The 25,378-nt window shown below is 36.4% G+C and overlaps 2 protein-coding genes across 2 annotated transcripts in view; one reads left to right on the plus strand and one right to left on the minus strand.

Moving 5' to 3' along the window:
* The window catches only part of LOC101890154 (myb-like protein AA), an 86,832-nt gene that overhangs the window by 21,777 nt on the left and 39,677 nt on the right, over window positions 1-25,378 (minus strand). The gene's annotated exons all lie outside the window — the stretch shown is intronic.
* Window positions 14,618-16,670, plus strand: LOC131800430 (uncharacterized). Its single transcript, XM_059132172.1, has 2 exons — window positions 14,618-16,442; window positions 16,540-16,670. Exons 1-2 carry the CDS (start codon window positions 15,249-15,251, stop codon window positions 16,564-16,566), a joined length of 1,221 nt encoding a protein of 406 aa, XP_058988155.1. The 5' UTR covers window positions 14,618-15,248; the 3' UTR covers window positions 16,567-16,670.

Genomic DNA, 25,378 nt, shown 5'->3' on the forward strand with positions numbered 1-25,378 from the left:
TGAACTGCTGAATTTGGTTTTCTCCGATGAGGAAACATTCGTTATCCAGCAGTTTGTAAACAAACAACATGATCGAGTTTACTTGCCAAAGAGGTCAGCTGAAAATGTGCACTTTCAGTTGGCCACCAGAACTCAAGCGCCGACCATGCTGATGGTGTGGGCCGCCATAACAGCCGAACAAATGCCGAATTTTATCGGCATCTGGAGCCTTGGGCACGCAAACATTTTGGCCGCAGACATTGGACATTCCAACCGGGCTCATCACCATCGCACTCAACACGTGCTACCCAAGAATGGTTACAAAATGAGGTTCCTCGCTTCATTTCCAGCGCACAATGGCCAGCAAAATCTACGAATTCCAACCGTTCTCAGCACCATCGCTATCAACACGCGCCACCCAAGAATGGTTACAAAATGAGGTTCCTCGCTTCATTTCCAGCCCACAATGGCCACCAAAATCTCCGAATACCAATTCGTTGGATTATTGTGTCTGGAGTATTTTGGAAAGCAAGATTGAAGTTAAAATATACCAAAGTGTCGATCACCTCAAGCAAGCACTTTGCCGGGAATGCGGCAAAATACCGCAGAGCAATATTCGGGCAGGGTGTGACGGTTTTATTGGCCTTTGAAGGCCGTAACTCGTGGCAAAGGTAACCAGTTCGAACAAATCTAAACTTATTCTAAAATTTCATGCTATTTTCTTCTTTCATTCAATAAAATTAAAATAATGTAAAAAATATGGCGTTATGTATATGTCGTCAAGTCGTCTATCTTGCTTACGTATTGAATCGCTCAATTGTCGTAAAACATTCTCACATGTCTATATCATTCACTTGTCGGTACATTTCTTACTTGCTTTATTACCTTCATTGAACACTGTACATTACAGCAGACACCGACACAATTTGTTGCATTGCAGCTGAACACCAAGAACAACATCACAGATGTTTGCCATATGGTGGCAGTAACAGCAGCAACAGCAGTCAGTGTCTTTTTCCCATTCTTTGCAAAGTTTGTGTTTATTTTTTTTAGCAATTTGTTCGTTTTCTATTTCATTATTCAAGGTAGCCCAGGTGATGTGTTTAATTAAGTTAATTCATTTAAAAGATTACCTGCATGATAAGCCAAGCGTTGAGTGCTAAAAGGCTCTAAAATTGTTTGCTAAACAAATTTCGTCGAACTTTTTTTGCATAACCGATTTTTTAAATTAATTGAAGTACGAGGTCATCAATATTGGATAAATACATGTCGAAGCTAACAAAAATAAAAAGGAAAACCCAATGGTGGTTTTGGGGGGCTATATTTGTTTTATCAATTTATGTTTGTAAACAAAAAAGAGGGAGAGGAAACACACAGCGTTTAAATTACTGTTAACAATATAATTTGGAGGTCATGTTTAACTTTTTTTTTGGGGAAATGTAAATAATTGAAGACTTTGTGGTCAATAGAGAATTTAAATAATTGTGATACTATTTATTTATTTTTTTGAAAAGTGTCCTAAAATGGTGCTGAGGATATTGGGAAATAACATTACCATTTTTACTATTTGACAAGAAATTGCACCCATTTAAAGCAATAATTTCGGCATTAAAATTGTCAAAGTCGACAAAAGTGGTAGATATCAAATTCGATTGGAAATTGTTGACAGACACAATTGATCGTAACCTATCAAATTAGTGTGAAGGCTGGAGCAATTACAAAAGATGTAACAAAATATATATTTTTTTATTATTTTAATGAATTTATGAGATTTTTAAAAGTCATTCATATAAACTGCTGTACAATTGATAGTCCAAAATGACAATTTACAGACCATTTTTTTATCAATCACTAAAAGAGAGGCTTAATTGTAAATGTGGTTCAAACAATAAGAAATTGCTTGGAGAATAAGCAATACTGCTCGTCCATTTTCCTTGATGTTAAACAAGCATTTGATAAGGTCTGGCACAATGGATTGTTGTTTAAATTAAAGTCTTTATTGCCCACCCCTTTTTACCTGCTGATGAAATCGTACCTCAGTGAAAGACGATTTTTCGTTAATATTAATGATGAACAATCAGATATAGGTTGTATAAACTCTGGAGTTCCCCAAGGCAGTGTTTTGGGGCCAATTTTATATACGATATTTACATATGATCTTCCCACTGATGACAAAATAACAGTAGCCACATATGCAGATGACACAGCGGTGTTAGCTGTAAATAAGTCCTCTGTTGATGCCTCAGAAATACTTCAAGAACATTTAAACCTCATTGAAAAATGGCTCATGAAATGGAACATAAAAGTAAATGCTGACAAATCAACCCATGTAACTTTTAGCCTTAATAGGGGTGACTGCCCAGAAGTATATTTAAATGGTGAAGTTATACCATCATCTAATTACGTAAAATACTTAGGCTTAAACATTGATAGACGGTTAACTTGGAAGAAACATATACAATTGAAGAGGCAACAGCTTGAAAAACAAACAAAACGGATGTTTTGGCTCTTGGGCTCAAGATCACAAATGACATTAGAAAATAAACTTCTGCTATATAAAACTATGCTAAAACCAATCTGGACATTTGGAATTGAGCTTTGGGGTACATCAAGCAACTCCAATATTGAGATTTTGCAGAGGTATCAATCAAAAACATTGAGACTGATCACAAATGCGCCCTGGTATATGAGCAACAAAAATATTCATAAGGACCTTAAAGTAGAAATTGTTCGCGACGAAATAAGGAAGTATAGCACAAACTACCTCAACAGACTTAGTAGTCACTCAAATATTCTAGCCATAACTCTTCTTGATGACACAAATGAATTAAAACGACTGAAAAGACTTAATGTCCTTGACTTGCCATTCTTAACATGATTAAATTGTATATTAGTTAAGTAGAAAAAGTCATTCTTTTGAAATATTGTATTTGTGTGTTAAGTTTAATGGAGCTTAACCGATAATGTGATGGTTTTTGATGATAGTTAACTTATTTGCTTATTATTTTTGTATTGTAAATAGATCGCAAATAAAGACACAATTATAAAAAAAAAAAAAAAAAAATTGTAAATATAGAGACAAGTATGACACAAATATACCTGGAATGGACTCTTTAACAGAGACCAGAAAGAAGGACTTTAGAGCAGAAGTAGTCTACCTTCCTAGTCGACCAATAAGTTGTCCAGAAGATAGCCTATTTATAGGTATCCATAAGATAGGCCTTGTAAAGTAACATAGAGTTAGAAAGGAGGTTTAAAATTCGCCAGGAATGTAGTCGTTATAGGAGACCTAAGAAATCATCCCACCATGTAACAGAGAGTATATAGAATTTGTCAGCGATTAAAAATTATAAAATTCTTTTATTAACACAATCTTTTGACAGCTTCTTCGACTTGAATAATTCCCTACTATTCCTCTAAAGTCTAGGCCCGAGTAGGTCGCCTGTGCTATACAGAGTAAGGTAAAAAAACTGCAACAAAGTCAAACGCCATAATTTTTTTAATCGTTCTTTAAATTTAATTGAATGAAAGCAAAAAATGTCGGAAATATCATCAAATTTTTGAATAAGTTTAGAAAATTTTCGAATTGGTTACCCTTGCCACGAATTATGGCCTTCAAACGGTCAATGAAACCGTCAAACGCTGCCCAAATGTTGCTCTGTGGTATTATGGCCCATTCCCGGCGAAGCGCTTGCTTGAGTTGATCGACACCTTGGTAATTTTTAGTGCCATCATTTTCTAACCATTCTTGGGTGGCGCGTGCTGAGTGCTATGGTACTGAGTCCTGCTGGAATGTCCAAGGTCTGCGGCCAAAATGTTTGCGTGCCCAAGTCTTTAATACACCCTCCAGAATATTTTCGCTATGATATTCGGCATTTTTTCTGATGCCACGGTCGATTTATACGACCGAAGAGCGACCATCGGCTGTTATGGCGGCCCACACTATCACCATGGCTGACGCTCGAGTTCTGGTGGCCAACCGAAGGTGCACATTTGTAGCTGACCTCTTAGGCCAGTAAGCACGATCATTTTGTTTGTTTACAAACTGCTGGACAACGAATGATTTCTCTTTGGAGAAAACCCAAGTTCGGCTAAGGGAAGCAGAGTCTATTTTCTTTCTGTTGCGGTGTAAGTTCTTGCACTTTTTTGAATTTCAATGGCTTTACCCCGAGTCCTGTTCGAATGTCCAAGGCTTTAACACACGATAATATTCGGTATTTATACTAATGACACGTTCGATTAATACGAGCGGAGAGCGACCATCGGCTTTTGAGTTCTGGTGGCCAACCGAAGGTGCACATTTTCAGTTTACCTCTTTGGCAAGTAAACATTTTGTTTTTTTTACAAACTGCTGGACAACGAATGTTTTCTCATTGGAGAATACCAAATTCGGTGTAAGTTCTTGCACTTTTTGGAATTTCAATGGCTTTACCTCGAGCTCGTTTTCAATATTTTCCGAATGGAATATTGCGAGATGTTCAGCTCGGCCACTGCGAGGCGGGTTTCGATCCAGTCGCTTCTTTACTTTTCGAACCATTTCTGCTGATATTGCTGTTTTCTTCCGTCCACTTAACGTCGGGCTACGCTACCAGTATCACGCTTGAATTCCATCACGAATAAATTTTTTTCTGGATAAATTCTCACCAAAATGCTTTTGAACGCTTGTAAACAATATAATGAGCTGTCACTGGAATAAGTTTAACAGCTATCGGACGAGTGGCTTAGAAATGACAGCAGTCTGAATTTGGTTACAGTTTTTTTTTATTTCGCCTTGTACAGGGTTGCCCATATTCGACGGACCCATCTGGCAATGCCATAACATTTGACGGAGATGTCACATCGCTTAATGACATACCGCGTTTGAAGCGTCAGTCCAAGCAGATTTGTACCATGAACCAATACACGACACGCGAAATAGTTGAAATTTACATTCAACAGAAGAAGACAATTGTGAAAACTCAACGTGCTTTTAAAACATTAAAAAATTTGAGAAGTGCACCTTCTAAGAACATCATTAAGCGTTTATACGAAAAATTTTCGACTGGTAAGGCTCTTTCTAATCCGAAGAGGCCATATAAAAGTCGACCAAGGCGATCGGCCGAGAATAGCGCTGCCGTACGAGCCAGTGTTGAGAGGTCCCCAAGAACATCCCAAAATCGCCGTTCTGAGCAGTACAAAATTCAATTGACGCAAAGAATGTTGCCTGCGGACAAGCCTCGTCAATTGGAATGGGTCCGTCAAATATGGGCAACCCTGTACATGCATCTTTTTAAATATGAACTCTATAAAATACAAAAAATTGCTCACCCCGACCGTAATCTGCATTACTCTCTGCCTATCTAATTTCGAAAAACATACTCTGTAAGAACTAATGCGCAAAAAAGAACTCGTTTCCCAAATAGTTTTTGTCATCGTTATATGACAAAGTATTTTCAAATTGCCATTTGTTAAGCCTACCCCAATCTGGTTTGTGGTATGCCTCTAAGATACAGAGCATACAAAAATATCCAATAAAAAATATTGTCGTTTTTTCATGGATTAAATACATTGCATAGCAAAAATATTTGAAAGAAAGAAAAACCAAAAATATATTGTATGTGAGATTATTTTCCCCTTTATTGCCGCAAACTAAAAATCCTCTAAAAATACGATTTAAAATATTTGCAAGTTTTTTTATTTGGGTATTTGGTGTTGGTTTGGCTTGAAATAATGTCACACGAGAAGATTATGGGCTACATTTTTGTTCAGTTTTTTTCTTCTTCTTCTTCTTTTTTATTATTTCATTTAAATCAATACTGTCCCCGACTGTTATCGTTCGGGCTGTGTTTGCCAAACACAGTTTTCGATGAGGACAATGCATTTTGGCAGACTGACTCTTTGTGGTGTTCAGCATTATGCCTCATATCAATGACAATTCCATTATGCATTACATAAACAAAATTTTCATATACACACACACACAACACTAACACATTATCACAAATCTATATACAAAATAAGGATATGTATAAGTAAAACCAACAACTGCAGTATTCCATTGGGTTCAGCTCGTCCAGCCATCCATCCCTACGTTCGTCTGTCTGTCCGTCCGTCCACCAGTCTGTCAGTATGTTTGCCTTTCTTTGTAGACAGAAAAATGTTCTGCATTACAAACGCAAAGGATTTGTGGCAAAGAATTTATACAACCAAAACTGAAATTACATATAGATATCCTTTGAATAAATTCGGCAAACACAGACACGCAAACTCACACATCCACATCAGTACAACCAAATGCACGCAATACATAGCACCAACTTGGGGTTTCAACAGGAATGACTGCGTTTTTTGGTATTCAACGCCACATTATCGTTTGCCATAAATGCACCATTTCACATGAAAGCAACGAACGAGAGCAAAATTAAATTTTTGCGAATTAAATAAACAAGAGTTCTTCAGCGTAATACATTTTACTTTGGCCAAAGTGCGGAATAAATAAAATAAGTGCTTTTGATGCGATAATATTTTCTACTTGTTTAACCAGATATGATGTTAATTTTAAATATTGGCTTATGATAGTTGCTTAAATATGCACGTGAATACGATATGAAATTTATGCTTTCTGTATTGAACCCTGTTGTCATATGAAATCCCCAAATGAGGATATTATTATTTCGTTAATGATATGGAATTAATCTTTAATTTCTCTGAGATTAATGCGGAGATTTTAATTGTGGTTCTTGTATTCTGGCGACCTGACTTACACACCCGCCGGCATGGAAATTGATTAAGGAATTAAAAGACGAAAATAAAAGCAAGGATACAACTAATGACGCGTGAACATAATGATCCAAGAACAAGAGGTCTTCTATGGGGTATGTATATAAGACAGAGGGATCTTCTAAGACCCAGAAGTCTTTTAAGGTCTACAGAAGACCAAGACAAACAAGAGAGGAACATAATGAACCAAGAACAAGAGGTCTCTATGGTCTATGTGGGACCGAGGGATGTTCCAAGACCATGAAGTCTTCTAAGGTCTACAGAATACCACGAGGTCTTCTTAGGTATACATAAGACCAAGATGTCTTCTTTGGTCTTCTATTATTCATAGCAGGCCTTAAGGTCTTCTTCATTGACCTCGTACATGAAAGGTCTTATAGTGAGATAAAAAAAAGACTGCAACAAAGTCAAATGCCGCAATTTTTACATTTTTTTTTTTTTAATTTTATTGAATAAAAGCCAAAAATGTCGGAAATGGCATCTAATTTTAGAATAAGTTTAGATTTGTTCGAATTGGTCACCTTTGGCGCGAATTATGACCTTCAAACGGCCAATGATACCGTCACACGCTACCCGCATGTTTCTCTGCGGTATTTTGGCCCATTCCCGGCAAAACGCTTGCTTAAGGTGATCGACACTTTGGTATTTTTTGGTGCCAAACTTGCTTTTCAAAATACTCCAGACACAATAGTCCAACGGATTGGTATCCGGAGATTTTGGTAGCCATTGTGCGCTGGAGGAGGACTTAAGGTCTTCTAGCATTTATAGGAGACCTTGACCTCGTTCGTAAAAGGTGTCTAGGTAACCTTGAGATCTTCTACTGTCTATTGGAGACCTTGAGGATTTGTATCATCTACAGGTTCCCTTGAGGATACATTGAGGTCTTCTATCGTATACAAGAGACTCTATATAAGCCCTTGAGGTGTTCTTTCGTCTATAGGAGACCTTGAGGTCTTCTATCGTCTATAGGAGACCTTGAGTCTTCCATCGTCTATAGGAGACCATGAGGTCTTCTTTCGTCTATAGGAGACTTTGAGATTTCTATCGCCTATAGAAGACCTTAAGCTCTACTATCGTTTATAGGAGACCTTGAGGTCTTCTATCGTTTATAGATCTTGAGGTCTTTTATTGTCTATAGGAAAACTTTACTTCTTTTATTGTCTACAAAAGGACTTAGGGTCTCCTATTATCTATAGGTCGTTATTTCGTCTATAGGAGAGGTTTCTATCGTCTATAGAAGATCTTGAGGTCTTCTATCGTTTATAGGAGGTCCTTGAGGTCTTCTACGTTTATAGGAGACCTCGAGGTCTTCTATCGTCTATAGAGCTTAGGGTTTTCTATTGCCTATAGGAGAACTTAAGATCGTTTTTTCGTCTATAGGAAACCTTGAGATCATCTGTAGGAGTCCTTAAGGTCTTCTGTTGCCTAAAGAAGAACTTAAGACTTTGAGGACTTTACTGTCCATAACAGACCTTGAAATCTTCCATTGCCTACAGAAGACCTTAAGGTTATCCATCTATAGAAAACCTTAAGTTTATCCATCTATAGAAAACCTTAAGGTCTTCTATCGTCTATAGAAGACTTTGGAGGTCTACTATTGTTTATAGAAGACCTTAGGGTCTTCTATTGTCTATCGGAGAACTTTAGGTTTTATATTTTATAGGGGAACTTAGGGTCTTCTATTGTCTATAGGATAACTCAAGGACGTTTTTTCGTTAAAGGAGACCTTGAGGCCTTCATTTCGCTATAGAAGACTATGAAGACTTCCGTTGAATTTAGAAGACTTTAAGGCCATACATTGACTTTAGAATTCCTCGTGGGTTTTCATCGTGTTGAAGACCTTCACATCTTCTCTTTGCCATCATTACATTTATTATGCGATCTCCCTGCCTTTACCTTTACCTTATTCAGGTTGCATTCGGACCTCTACAAAAACTAAGTATATAAACCACTGATGGATTTTAGTTAAACAACCACAACCATTTCAAAAAACTGTTGATAAAAATCGCAATTCTCTTCTCCACCCACTTTATTTGGCTGAATGACCAGTTGAACGTTGCAAAACAAAAAAACGAAAGTCAACAATGGCGAAATCAGAGTAGAATGTGAAATAAGTTGCATAAAACATTGTCCGTACGAAGTTTGCTTGGTAAAGGACATCAGAGAATAATGAATGTATTGTTTTAAGTTAAGCTAGTTAGCAACCAGAAGCACTCTCCCATTTCAGCAATAAACAATGACCAAACAGCACAGTATTTTTGTAAGGAGAGCGAGCCTAGAAAAATATTTGCCACACAACCAATCGGTATGATGAGGAACATTTATTATATATTAAATTGGGTGTAATTAGTTTCCAATCCTGTGTCGTAAAAATTATCAACAAAGTTTTAGCGCGTCTGTCAATCGTTTATAGCTTCAAGACCGTGAATCTTTCCAAGGGCGAATGTCTTAAATCCCTACCGAAGGACGTTAATAATTTCAAATTATCGGGGTAAAGCCATTGAAATTCCAAAAAGTTCAAAAACTTACATCGCAAAAGAAAGAAAATAGATTCAAGAGAGCTAAAGAGTTGCTTCGCTTGGTCGAAAGTGGTGAACTGCCGAATTTGGTTTTCTCCGATGAGAAAACATTCGTTGTCCAGCAGTTTGTAAACATACAAAATTATCGTATTTACTTGCCAAAGATGTCAGCTAAAAATGTGCACCTTCAGTTGGCTACCAGAACTCAAGCGCCGGCCATGGTGATGGTGTGGGCCGCCATAACAGCCGATGGTCGCTCTCCTCTCGTATGAATCGACCGTGGCATCAGAATAAATGCAGAATATTGTCGCGAAAATATTCTGCAGGGTGTATTAAAGCCTTGGGCACGCAAACATTTTGGTCGCAGACCTTTTACATTCCAACAAGACTCAGCACAATCGCACTCAACACGCGCCACACAAAAATGGTTACAAAATAAGGTTCATTTCCAGCGCAAAATAGCAAAGCAAAATCTCCGGATACCAATCCGTTGGACTATTGTGTCCGGATTATTTTGGAAAGCAAGGTTGGCACTAAAAAATCCCAAAATGTCGATCACCTCAAACTAGCGCTTCGCCGGCAAGGGGATAAAACCTTAGAGCAACATTCGGCCATCGTATGGCCGTTTGAAGGCCATAATTCGTGCCAAAGGTGAGCAATTCGAAAAAATCTAAACTTATTTTAAAATTTGGTGCTATTTCCGACATTTTTTGCTTTCTTTCAATAAAATTTAAAAAAGAAATGTAAAAATTATGTCATTTGACTTTGTTGCAGTTTTTTTTATCTCACCCTGTATATATATTCTTCATGTAAACTCAATCCACTGTATGCCACCTATCAAATAGTTCATATAAAAATGTGAGCGAGTTTTGCTTTCAAGCTAAAAGTGCTTTTCTCAGACTAATTGAATTTCGAATATCAAAGCAAGAAATATAAAGCCAAAACCTAATTTTACATTTAAAACACTGTCTGCCTGTCTGGCATACGTGATGGCAGTTGTTAATGTGCAATGTTCGTAAGTGAATAGAGTGAGCGATACGTTGCTTATTTTGTGCGAAACAAAAAAAAAACTGATTGTCTGTGTTTGATTTCGGCATTATTTGCTGTTGTTTGAGGTTGGTTTTCTTTTTTTTGTGAATTCGTATTTCATTCCGACGTACACACATACATATGTACACATGAATTTAATATGACTCTTATTTGTAATAGAATAGTTTGCGAAAAATTATGGTATTGAATAAAGAATATATTTTTATAAGAGGCTTTGTTATTTCTTCTATTCAGTAACGTTTTGGAAATTTTTGTTTCCTGTTATTATATACAATTATGAACAAACAGAGTCGATCGGACTTCTTATAATTATAATCTTTGAGTTGAATAACATCTATTTTATACATCGTACCATAAGAAAGATATATCCAAAAACTGTGTTAGTAAAAAAGCTGATCGTATTGAAATTGGTATACGTTAATGCTGATTTTCGCAGTGGCCACTGAAATCGGGCGCTTATCAAAAGTGGACATGAACATCGGATGCGCTTCAAATACCAAAAAAGTTTCACGGCTTGCATCCGTTTATAGTATCTAGAAAGGGGGTAAATAAATGATTTTGTGAGGTTAAATACGAAATTTTGTTTCTACTCCGCTTTACATGTTTGAGCAAAAAAATTATTAAACTTAAAATGGATCATAGATCTTGGATTTCGCCTATAAGTTATATTTAGCGTTTCGGTAGAATGGAAATGTTGGTATTTTTTTCACACAAAAGTGTAGTCCATTCTACTCGCTGTCCTAAACTGTAACTTCATGCGAGATTTTGTGCCCCTTGGTTTCTATTTGTGACCTTTATAACGGCTGCGTAATGAGGAACATTTTTAGTTGTTGGCCCATTTAAACCCCTAAATATATTGCGGACATCTTTAAAAAAATAGGCCTAGCCCTTTTGAACCTAACTTTATCTTATGAATCGTGAGGATCGGACGATAATTACAATCTGTAAGTAATAACCCCAACCTGTGTTGTAAGGTGAAAAAATATTACAAAATATACACTTCAATATTATAAGTCAAATTAAAAAAATCGCAGGCGATAAAAATATGAAAAATATCACAAAATACTACACAATTTTTTAGTTAACATCCCTTTCCTTTGTAGTATATACACATTGTATATATTTCGCTATATAACCGTGTTGGCTTGTTTGTTCGGGATACCATAGTATTTTGTTGTTGCAAAAAGGTGAGGCTTTATCCCTTTATTGTTGTTTTTATAAAAAACAACGTTTGATTATTAGTGGAGAATGATGGTAAAATTTACCTAGTTATTCCCTGCCTTATCCCTACCTTGTAAACATTAACATGGTTGTTTCATTGTCAACATTTGGTGATTCGAACCGAATAGATTGGATACGACCGAACCAAGCGATATTGTCCCTATTTTCATTTTTACAAACGTTATATATATTTTTTTAAACTAGCATGATTACACAGACAGATGGACCGACAATCGGTTATCACTAATCGACTTAAAATTTTATGCAAAAAATGGACTATCATTCCAAAAAAATTAAATACATTTCATTACAGGGTGAGATAAAAAACTGCTACAAAATCAAACGCCATAATTTTTAGATTTTTTTAAATTTTATTGAATGAAAGCAAAAAATCAAAATTTACAATAACTTTTGATTTGTTCGAAGTGGTCACCTTTGGCACGAATTATGGCCTTCAATTGACCTATGAAACCGGCACACGCTGCCCGAATGCTGCTCTGCGGTATTTTGGTCCATTCCCGACACTTTCGTATTTTTTAGTGTCAACCTTGCTTTCCAAAATACTCCGGACACAATAGTCCAACGGTTTGGTATTCGGAGATTTTGGAGGCCATTATGCGCTGGAAATGAAGCGAGGAACCTCATTTTGTAGCCATTCTTGGGTGGCAGCTGCGAATATGTTTGTGTGCCCAAGGCTTTAATACACCCTCCATAATATTTTTGCTATAATATTCGGCATTTATTCTGATGTCACGGTCGATTAATACGAGCGGAGAGCGACCATCGGCTGTTATGGCGGCCCACTCCATCACCATGGCCGGCTTTTGGATTCTGGTGACCAACCGAAGGTGCACAGTTACAGCTGAACTCTTTGGCAAGTAAACACGTCGATTAATACGAGCGGAGAGCGACCATCGGCTGTTATGGCGGCCCACTCCATCACCATGGCCGGCTTTTTGATTCTGGTGACCAACCGAAGGTGCACAGTTACAGCTGAACTCTTTGGCAAGTAAACACGATTATTTTGTTTGTATACAAACTGCTGGACAACGAATGTTTTCTCATAGGAGAAAACCAAATTCGGCAGTTCACCACTTTCGGCCAAGCGAAGCAGCTCTTTAGAGTCTATTTTCTTTCTGTTGCGGTGTAAATTCTTGAATTTCAATGGCTTTACCCCGAATTCATTTTTTTCGGCCACTGCGACGCGGGTTTCGATCAAGTCGCTTGCTGTTTTCTTCCTTCCACTTCCTTGACGTCAGGTTACGGTACCAGTATCACGCAAAAATGTATTCACATTTAAATTTTGGAGTGCTCTAACGACAGCCACTTGTGCTTTTCCAGCCAGATATGAGGAAATCACGCTTGGACTCCATCACGAATAACTTTTTTTCTGGAAAATTCTCACTCAAAATTCTTTTGTACGCTTGTTAACAATATCATGAGCTATGACAGGAATAATTTTTACAGCTGTCGGACGAGTGGCTTAGAAATTACAGCAGTTTGAAGTAGGTTGCAGTTTTTTTTATCTCATCCTGTATTGTAAATAGAATAAAAATAAGACCCTTTAAAAGAAATGAGTGCATCCCCAATTGATATAAATAGTATAGTTAAAGAATTGCCTTCTCAATAAGTATAGTTTTTATATACATGAATGTTTGGTTTCATAGTTCTAAAAATAACTTTGATTGATAAACCATTATTTTTAAAATCTACTCAATTAATATTTAATGGGAATTTCACATTTTTACCGCCAACCGATGTAACTCTCCATAGCAAATCCAGTTTCATGAAACTCCACAACTTTGTCAAAGTTTAGCAAAATCTATTACAAATTTATTGCAACTAAAGTTTGGGAAATGTTTCTAATTACTTTTCTGGTCTGACATGACTTTGTTGTCATATTTCTCCTGCACGTGTGCATTCTCTCCTTTGAATGTCGTTAGTTCATCTACATTTAACATTACTATGCAATTTTCGCATCGTTTTATGAATTTCAAATGCTTGAAGAGGGGGATGGGGTGGGTAACACACTCATTTCTCTGTAGAATGACTAACACAATTGCAATTTAATGGCAATGGCAACGGAAAAAGGCACACACAAACGTAGCAACTTTTCCCGATGTCATTGTCAAGTGTCATTACTTTCTTGATATGGGTTTTCTTTCTTTCGTTCATTTGTTCGTTCCATCTGTTTGTTAATCTCGTTCTGTAATCACTCTGTGTTAGCTAGGATATCATTAAAGTGGATTTCATTTCCAGCTGTTGGTTGTTTTCATTAGAATCCAGCAGATTGACTAATTTAATGGCAAATGACAAAGAAGGATCTGCTCTTTGACGAGGGATAAGTGTATGTTTTGTTGCAAAAGACTTTTATTGTTTTCAATTTAACGGAAATTTGATGGCAAATCTATTTTGTTTTGTAACCTTTACAATAGTATAGTTATAATAAATGTTCTGTTTCCGTCCTTGTTTAATGATAAAACTATTTATAGATATATTTGTTAAATTTGCTTTGAAAGAACAGCTTTGTTCAGAAAGTACGAAAAGAAAAACTAGGAAAACCCCCAAAACTGAACGACAGTCTTCAAAGCAGAAGCTGGCAACAACGCTATTATTGTTTATTTAGACGATCAATTTTACCCAAAGAAAAGTTTTAAAAAATAAAGCCATATTTATATGTTTACTCTTCATTTTGCTTGCTAGTTTTAATAGTTTTCAGTATGGTGCTCAAGTAAAAAATTGTAAAAATAGTTTAATACTCAGTGCTAATATTTCATCACAATTATTTGGAAAGAATATTGTTCTTTGGTGCGTATGTGTAACGTAACATATTGCATAGCCAACACGCATACGCCCATTGTGCGATCATTTTTTTATTAGAATATTCTTCTATCAGTATACAATTGAACAATATATAATAATAAAAATTTATGAGATAAAACTAAAAGTATCGCAAATAGGACCTTTTAAAATTTTATAAGGAAACCTTTTCTTAATAGTTATATACAAATTTTAGACAAAAAAATAGGTAAAAACCTTTTAGAAAGCAAATAGCGAAGATTTAAAATGTATTTTTAAACTAATTGTTGCGAACTTAGAAGACCTTTCAGTTAATTTAAAAGTTTAAATTTATTAACGTTCGTTTTTTGATTTTATAACTTTGATGTTTTTTGTTACGTACAATTTGTTTTAAATCATTCAGTTTTAATTGAGATCAATTTTTATTCATAATGTGTAAACGTTCCATAATTTGTTTATTATCGTCTTTTAAGACGTGTTCAGTAATCCTTTCATTATAATTTATCGTTTTGTATTTTCTCACAATGACTTCATCAAGTCATTCCAGGAGAAACCGTCGAGAGCGAAAGAATTAAGTAAGAACAACCTTTGTATCTTTGTTCCTTTTTTGATTATGTAATCATTTCGATTTACTTTTAATTTTAATTTCTATTATTTTAGATAATAAAACCCCTCCAAAAAATAACTCAAATAAACACAAACAAATGCCAACCAAACAAACACGATAATATATCACAAATAAAGAGAATTTGTAATCGAATGAAAAACCAGAGGATTTGGTTTTATTTCAAACGACGAGTTGGTGTTTTATTATAATTCTTCAGCCAGAAATATTAGTTGGCCATTTTCAGAGTGGAAACTTATTTTACATGTTACAGCCGTAACATTATTTTTATTATTTAATTCTCCTGGAACAAGTTTATGGTACGTCGTAGCCAACGACTCAAATTAAAGATGTCTCAAGGTAATGAGAATGCAATAAAACCGCTGCCTGAAAATGTAACAGCGTCAGCCTCGTCGTCTGAGAGTGACCACGAGAAAACAATTATGGAGCTGCAAGAGAATACAGCGAGTGATAACGTGGAAAGCCTGAAAGAAGAGATTCGTGCTTTAAAATCATCGTTGCAGTTGTATATGAATGCCGCAAAAACATCGACAAGTGTTGCTGTCACGCAACCGCCAAATTTTAATCAAAATGCAGTAGCTGCGCCGTCTACTACAATGTATTACAGTGTTGCGTCAATGCCTAGCCGAACAGTTGGAGTGCCGTATACGCCGACGGCACAAAAGTTAAGTATCGAACATCAACATATGTTTAGCCAAAACATGAATTCGCCGCAATTTTTTAACCCTTTCTTTCCACAGCCGCTTGTACAACAACAAACATACTGTCCACCATCATATGCACCAATACAACAACAATTGCATTACATGCCGTTTTTTACACCACAAAGTGCTTCAAATAATTTGCCGCCGTCACCTTTACCAGTTACACCTATGGTATCTTGCGCGACGTACGGAACGCCTTTATGTAATGATGTGCAAATGTCTTCATCAAACTATCAACAATCACAGAGATTGTTGACAGCGACGCCGTCAACCACTATCAAAACAACATCACAGCCACATGTTGGGCTGCAATCACAACAAAATAATTTGATTGGAGCAACAGATAATTCTGTGCCGCAACTAAATCCATCACAGCAGCAGAGTACACCGATAAAGCCAACGTTTTTACAACCACAAACGTCAAATTTTGCAGCGGCACAAAACGCCGGTAATGCTGGTAATGTTGACAATTTGTTATTGCCAGTGCCACAACAAATTTTGCCGTCAAGTTTGCAAAATTCAATCCGAAAATTACATGATTTACCGGAATTTAATGGACAACCGGAACAGTGGCCAATGTTTGCCGTTTCATTTAAAGAAACAACACATATGTACAATTATACAAAGCTAGAAAATTTAACACGGTTGCAGAAAGCCCTCAAAGGAGAAGCCAAGGCCAAAGTGGAGGCATATTTAATACACCCTGAAAGCGTAGATCAGGTGATGTCAACGTTGGAATTCCATTTTGGACGTCCGCAGATAATGATTCGATCCCAAATAGCCAAGGTACGATCATTTCCTACAATTTCTGGTAAGAAAATGTCCGAAATAGTAAATTATAGTACGATGGTGTCGAATCTTACCGTTTTTTTGGAAAATGCAGGGGCAACGCCGCATTTGTGTAATCTAACGTTGCTAGAAGAATTGGTCAACAAGTTGCCACTTTCAAAACGAGAAGAATGGGCAAGATATTCCTTGAATTCTTTGGGGCAATACCCAACAATACGCCAGTTTAGTACATGGCTCCAAGAAGTTGCCACATACATTTCCTTTGCCACAGAAAATGATTCCACTAAAGTCGATGGTATGCAGAATGCAAAAGTGAAACAGTCTTTTGCAATAACAACGGATGACAACCGGAGGAATTCGTGCGTGGCTTGTGGGCAAAACCACATAATATATTATTGTAGTAAATTCAAGAATTTATCCACAGATGACAGGTGGAAGATGGTAAAGGAGAAACGCTTGTGTTTTACGTGTTTGAGAGCAGATCACATTTCCCAAAAATGTAGTAACCGCCAGCAATGTTCAGTGGGTGGTTGTCAAAGATATCACAATCGTTTGCTACACAAAGGTAGCAAAAATAACAACATAAACGAACATCGAAATAATAATATGGGAAATGGCGAAATGCAAACATCAGCTGATGGCGGTGATAATGCCACATCGTCTGTAACAACAACAATAGTGGATGTTTGTTCAAAGAAAAAAACCTTATTTAAATATTTGCCGGTGAAATTAAAAGGCCCGAAAGGCCATGTAAGCATAATTGCGTTTATTGACGATGGGTCAAAAATCTCTTTGTTGGAGGAAAAGGTTGCCAAGCAGATTGGATTGAGTGGACCATCCAGTAATTTGTCACTAGGCTGGATTGGTGGGAAAAGATCAAGTGAAATGTCTATGAGAATTGATGTGGAAATTGGAAGTAAGAACGGGGAGTATTTGCAGATGAAAAATGTTAGAACTACAAACCATTTAAAATTACCACAACAATCTCTAAATATTACAGATTTTGAAAAACGTTTTTCTATTTTAAAAAATTTTGATATTGATGATTATTTGGATGCGACACCTATGCTGTTAATTGGATTACCCCACATTAGATTGGTTCGACCACAAAACGTAATGGATCTTGATGAAAATTTTTCCGTGCACCAAACGCCCTTGGGCAACATTTTATTCGGCTCCAACGAGGAGTCAGCTGACAATATGGTTTGCGTGATTGATGTTGACGAATATAATGATATTCAGAAGCAAGTTGCTGAATATTTTTCAATTGAAGGTTTTGGGATGAAACCTGTTTTGCCCGTAGAGTCTGAGGAAGACAAAAGAGCCGAAGCTATCCTTAAAAATACAACGGTAAAAATTGGTAACCAATATGAAACTGGTCTTTTGTGGCATAAAGATGATTATGAATTTAAGGATACGTATTCGGTGGCGCTCAGACGTCTTCAAGGAATCGAAGCAAAAATGAAAAAAGATGAATCACTAGCTAAATGGTATAATGAGAAAATTGATGAATATGTTTCAAAGGGCTACGCCAGAAAATTAAGTACAGATGAAGCTTCTTTTGTGAATGAGCATAATTGGTATCTCCCACATTTTGTTGTGACGAATGAAAACAAAAATAGTAAGCGAAGATTGGTTTTTGATGCTGCGGCAAAAGTTGATGGAGAGTCTTTTAATTCGAGACTAATGAAAGGTCCATGTAAATATCAACCGAAACCACTTCTTTCCATTTTGTTTAAATTCCGTCAACGTAAAATTGGTATATGTGGGGACATACGCGAAATGTTCCACAGAGTCAATATCCGATATCAAGACCAAACAGCGCAAAGGTTTTTATGGCGAGGAGGTGACAGTACAAGATCACCAGACATCTATATTATGAGTGCAATGATTTTTGGATCAGCGTGTTCACCCTGTTGTGCACAATATGTCAAAAACTTAAACGCTGAATATTATTCAAATTTTGAGCCCAGAGCACATAAAGCCATTGTGGACTGTCATTACGTCGACGATTTTGTTGACAGTTTTGACACAATTGTTGAAGCGTTATCTGTCACCAGGAGTGTGATTCGAATACATAAAGAAGCAAATTTTGAACTTCGGGGTTTTATATCAAACTCAGCGGATCTTTTGGAGTCGCTCGAACCGGATGAAAATGGAAATAAAATGGATTTTAAAAACTTTTGTGGTAGCGAAAGTACTGGTGAGAAGGTCTTAGGACTATTTTGGTCACCCAAAACTGATACTTTTTATTTTAATTTGAAATTTTCAAAACTTCCTTCTGCAGTTCGAGACGGTCAACGAATTCCAACGAAGAGCGAGGTGCTAAGTGTAACCATGTCCATTTTTGATCCATTTGGTTTTTTGGCTAACGTTGTACTCCGGTCAAAACTCATCCTACAAGAATTATGGAAATTGAATATAGATTGGAATGCGCCAATTTCAACTGAAACGTATCGCAGATGGTACGATTGGTTTACTAAGTTGGAGATGTTGTCGTTATATGTGATAGCAATGTGGCGCGTGGTGAGTGGAAGCGAGGAGTGGTGGTGGAAGTATGTACAGCGGCTGATGGTCAAGTTCGTTCGGCAGTGGTGAAAACATCGGCAGGCAAGTTTCGTCGTCCGGCATCAAAGTTAGCAGTCCTGGATGTTTGTGGTGAATCTCCAGATCGATTCACGGGCGGCGGGATGTTGCGAACTTAGAAGACCTTTCAGTTAATTTAAAAGTTTAAATTTATTAACGTTCGTTTTTTGATTTTATAACTTTGATGTTTTTTGTTACGTACAATTTGTTTTAAATCATTCAGTTTTAATTGAGATCAATTTTTATTCATAATGTGTAAACGTTCCATAATTTGTTTATTATCGTCTTTTAAGACGTGTTCAGTAATCCTTTCATTATAATTTATCGTTTTGTATTTTCTCACAATGACTTCATCAAGTCATTCCAGGAGAAACCGTCGAGAGCGAAAGAATTAAGTAAGAACAACCTTTGTATCTTTGTTCCTTTTTTGATTATGTAATCATTTCGATTTACTTTTAATTTTAATTTCTATTATTTTAGATAATAAAACCCCTCCAAAAAATAACTCAAATAAACACAAACAAATGCCAACCAAACAAACACGATAATATATCACAAATAAAGAGAATTTGTAATCGAATGAAAAACCAGAGGATTTGGTTTTATTTCAAACGACGAGTTGGTGTTTTATTATAATTCTTCAGCCAGAAATATTAGTTGGCCATTTTCAGAGTGGAAACTTATTTTACATGTTACAGCCGTAACACTAATATTAATTTCTCAATCATGCCATTTTTTATGGCAATGTAAAATTTGAAGATCTATTACGCATTTCAAAATTATTTGTAATTTCGATGAAAGGGATGATCATATCCTCTTGGTGCCGTTGATGTGAGTGGCCGACAAAACTCTACATACGACCATAATTTCTAAACTCTGGCACTTCCAACAGCAATATGAAAAAAATTAATAATATAGATTTGTTTGAAATCTCATTTTATAAATATAATAAAACAGAAAAAAAATTAATGCAAAAACAAAAAAATATTTACGAAAAACCAAAAAACCTTAGACAAAAGTCTACATATGGCCACCATGTCATACTTTATGTTCTGCTTGCTACTGAATAATAACGGCTAAGTCCCGTTATTTTTTTTGTTAACTACTGCAATGGGTGAGATAACAAATCAATTGCATTTAGTTTGATTTTTGACAGCTTCCAGGATAATTCAACTGCAATTATGGCCACGCGGAAGGAAATTTCAACTGATGTAAGAAATTTAGTCGTAACGTATAGAAATGAGAATAATTCGTTTGGGGAAATATCAAATCTGTTGAATTTAAGTAAAGCTACAGTGCAAACTATATACAATAATTTTAAAAACACTGTTGTTTGTTGAAAATAAAGCGCGCAGTGGTCGCCCTAAAAAGCTTAATCGCAGAGGTGTCAGCTTTATAATAAAAGAAGTGGAAAAAATCCGAAAGTCAATGCTACAACGCTGACCCAAGGCCTAGCATTAAGATCAGATACGGCTGTGCATCCACGAACTATTCAAAGAACCCTAAATAATTATGGTTTCCAAAGCAGAACTCCACCCAAAAAAAATCTTATAAGTGAAAAAACCAAAAGGTTCGTTTAGAATTCGCTAAAATGCATATTGAAAAAGGATTTGACTTTTGGAAACGAGTTCTGTTGACAGATGAGTCGAAATATAATATCTTTGGAAGCGATGGGAGAGAAAAAGTTTGTAGAAAAGCTAATACAGTGATTAATCCGAAATACTTAGTATCTACTGTTAAGCATGGTGGTGGCAACGTGATGGTTTGGGGTGCCGTCGCTGCATTTGGTGTGGGAAACATTGCATTTATCGAATGTAACATGGATCATTACCAATATAAGTCTATTTTAGAACAAAATCTGGAAGCTTCGGTCAATAAATTAAATCTTGGTCAGAGTTGGATTTTCCAACAAGATAATGACCCGAAACACACCGCACAGGTTGTAAAGGAATGGCCGCTTTACTATGGCCCACGTCATTCGCACACACCACCCCAAAGTCCGGACCTAAATATCATTGAACTGGTTTGGGAAATTTTAGAGCGTAGAATAAGTCAACATCATATTTCTAGTGCTCCAATGCTGAAGAAGATGCTGCAAGAAGAATGGCTAAGAATTACGTCGATTGAACTGCGACGACGCCTGCAAGCCATTATAGATGCCAATGGTGGACCAACCAAATACTAAATTAAGCAATAATTATGATATTTAATATTTAAATAAAGTTTTTTATGTTAGGTTACACGCCGTATGTAGACTTTTGTCAACGCCATTTTTTCGTTTTTTTGTAAATATTTTTTAAGTGTACATTGAACATAGTTATTTTTTTGTTTTCTATTAATAAAAACAGATTTTAAACAAACATCCATCATTATTTTTCTTTATAAAGTCTTTGGTCTCGCCAGGTGGACGAAATCATAGTCGTATGTAGACTTTTGTCGGCCACTGTATAATTTTTAGATTTTTATTTTAAATTATTTGTAACTTTTTGATGTGAGTTTTTGCACACAAACCATACCATACCGGACAGCCATAACACATAATTGGGATGCACATTTTATAAAGTAACAACTTGTTTTTTATATAAAGTTTGGATTTGCGGTTGAGTAGTGGAAATAGAGCTCGACCACATTTGACAGCTTTTTCTGATGAAGTTTTAACGTCCTCTCTAAATGTGAGATTTTTATGTAATTGTATTGCGAGATACTTTACAGATGTTTGCAGATTTATATTTTTGCTGCAAAATATCAAGGGTTGATTTGGAATGCGTTTTGGGGATTTGTTGAAGGGAAAAATGATTGCCTGAGTTTTTGCTTCGATTATTTTTATTTTCCACATGTCAAAATACAAAAAGTTATTCGTTATGGAATTCAAGCGTGATAGTGTGATTTCTTTATATTTGGATGGAAAAGCACAAGTGGCTATCGTTAGAGCACTCCAGCATTTAAATGTGAATAAATCTTTTGTGTTTCGTACCATCGCTCGTTACCGCGATACTGGTAGCGTAACCCGACGTCAAGGAAGTGGACGGAAGAAAACAGCAACATCAGCAGAAATGGTTCGAAATTTAAAGAAGCGACTTGATCGAAACCCGCTTTGCAGTGGCCGAAAAATGGCTCCTGAGCTGAACTTATCGCAATATTCCATTCGACAAATATTAAAAAATGAGCTCGGGGTAAAGCCATTGATGTTCCAAAAAGTTCAAGAAATTACATCGCAACAGAAATAAAATAGACTGAAGAGAGCTAAAGAGTTACTTCGCTTGGCCGAAAGTGGTGAACTGCCGAATTTCGTTTTCTCTAATGAGAAAACATTCGTTGTTCAGAAGTTTGTAAACAAACAAAATGATCGTGTTTATTTGCCAACGAAGTCAGCTTAAAATGTGCACCTTCGGTTGGCCACCAGAACTCAAGTGCCGGCCATGGTGATGGTGTGGGCCGCCATAACAGCCGATGGTCGCGTGTCATCAGAATAAATGCCGAATATTATCGCGAAAATATTCTGGAGGACGTATTAAAGCCTTGGGCACATTACAAACATTTCTGCCACAGACCTTGGATTTTCCAACAGGACTCAGCACGCTCCACCCAAGAATAGTTACAAAATGAGGTTCCTCGTTTCATTTTCAGCGCACAATGGCCACCAAAATCTCCGGATACCAATCCGTCGGATTATTGTATCTGAAGTATTTTGAAAAGCAAGGCACTAAAAATACCAAAGTATCGATCACCCCTAGCAAGTGCTTCGCCGGGAATGGGCCAAAATATCGCAGAGCAAAATTCGGGTAACATGTGATTGTTTCATTGGCCGAAGGCCATAATTCGTGCCAAAGGTGACCTATTCGCACAAATCTAAACTTATTCCAAAATTTGAACACTTTTTGCTTTCATTCGATAAATTAAAAAAAAGTGTAAAAATTATGGCGTTTGACTTTGTTGCAATTTTTTATCTCACCCTGTACATCTGGCGGCCAGACAGACTGATTTAACTATTTTTAACAATTTAAAAAATCGTAATTTCGCTTGGATTGTTTTACAGGCACCACTTGTGGAATAGTCCTAAAACTTTGTGAAGGGCTCCCACACTCTAAGAGAACTCTGGGTAATTCCAAAGAAGCGCTGGCCGATGCATTGTATTGCGACCTCTGTGCATTGGTGTATCATTGTTAAACCGTGAAGGCGAAAATCATATAAAACCCCCATGACATCTGTATCACAGGCATAATTTCCCAATTAAACCTACCCTAAAACGGTGCAATTTAATTAAATGGATCGACAGAGATAAAGTGAATTTAAACCCCGGTAAACCAGAAAATAAAAAAATTAAGACAACAAACAACTGTGGTAATTTTAAAATTCTTATATTTCATGCAAATATTTACAAACAATATGTATCGTGGTAAGATCCTGGTATGCAATAAAAACCATCTCATTCAGAAAAATTTATTTCAAAATAAGGCCAATTTCAGTCTACAGCTATAAGAAACACTTAAACTTTTTATTTCAATAACCATTGTAGCACATTTTTTTTATCGTTTCTGTTTATTCTTGATTTGCTACAAACGAAAAATCCACCACATACCCCAGTTACCACCGGCATGGAGTGCGACTGTCTTTGATGTTCTATATGGTAAACAAGATGAGGAAGAGGAAATAAAGGAAGAAAACAGAACTGAACAACAAATATTGTTATATTTGTATACAAGCTATTATTCCTCATACTTTACCCCTCTAGAGAATTTGCCATTGCATTTGCTAGTTGTGCCACTTGTTTATTTGTTGCTCATACACAAAAAATACACTCACACACACACATACCCAGACTATCGATGTACAGGATACAATAGATCCTGTGCCAATTCCAGTACAACAACAACCAATACCACTTGCAATAGCAACAAGAACTGCCAGCAAATAGGGTAATTGTTAGCCATAAATTATTCTTTTCATTTTTGCTCATTCCAAAGATTCTGTCGATGTTTTTCCCTCAACTGCATGGATATAACCCTTTAGTTGTCATTCTTTTTCTTCTGTCCTTTCATTATTTTGTTTTTCCTTGAATTCCCTTCTATTTTAGTTGGGCTTTAGTAAGGATCCAATGGAGTGTAGTTCCGAATTATTTGTTTGTTTTGACTGGCTATGGATTTATGTGAATAGTTGTCGGCCATACTGTAGGGCACTTTTGTTGGCTTGTTTTGTAGTTAGCCATCGTATTTTGTTGGATCTTTTGTCCTCTTCCACTTCTTCTTTTCAAGAGATTAATGTGCCGTTTAGTCGAGTGATTGCTTCGTTGTTTACAAAAAAAATGTAAATTTTGTATAGCGGCAAGGATCCAAAAGAACAGCCAGTTTTTTCTTTGTTAGCACTTGGTGAGAATTGGCCCATTAACATTTGCTTCACTTGCTTGTTAACATTCGTTCATTTTGTATATAGATTTATACACACATACACAACAAAATGGTTTAAATGTGAATTGGAGGTACTTGAAAGAACTATGTTTTGGCTCTATCTCTAACGGGGTCTCAACACAATATTCCGTGTAATATCCCACAAGAAAGGCTACTGAAGATTGCATTGATCTGTTAAATAAACCAGCACGCAGTATTAACAAGTTAAAAAGCAGTAAGTTCGGCCGGGCCGAACGAACGAATTTTGAATTTTGAAATTTTTAAAAAATAAAATCTTTAAAAATTTCTGTTAACATTTTAAAAATAGCGAATATAGCCGTTATATTGGGGTCTATACGACGTGGACATACATAGGTATTATTTGTCATAAGCCATTACCATATTCAAATTCGAAACTTGAAATAAACGGTGAATAATGTAGCTAAAATCATCAAAATATCGTATATAAGGAGGTGCCGTTAAATTGGAGCTGTGCGAAGACCTGGACCTGCATAGACAATTTTCTGTCACAGGCTGTAGCATCCATTACGAACTTCAAATACCACATGTCAAACAATTTCGGTGGGTATTGTACCTAAAATCGTCAAAATACCGAATATAGAGAGGTACTGATATATGGGGCCTATACGAAGACCTGGACCCGCACAGACAATTTTCTGTCACAGACTGTAGTTCCCATAACGAACTTCAAATACCAATTTTGAAACAATTCCGGTGAATAGTGTCGCTAAAATCATCAAAATACCGAATATAGGGAGGTACCGTTATATGGGGGCTATATGAAGACGTGGACCTGCACAGACAATTTTCTGTCTTAGGGTGTAGTATCCATTTTGAACTTCAAATACCAAATTTGAAACAATTCCCGTGAATAATGTCGCTAAAATCATCAAAATACTGTATATCGGGAGGTACTGTTATATGGGGGCCCTACGAAGACGT

The sequence above is a fragment of the Musca domestica genome, unplaced genomic scaffold (assembly GCF_030504385.1).
Source record: "Musca domestica strain aabys unplaced genomic scaffold, Musca_domestica.polishedcontigs.V.1.1 112, whole genome shotgun sequence".
Lineage (NCBI taxonomy): Eukaryota > Metazoa > Arthropoda > Insecta > Diptera > Muscidae > Musca > Musca domestica.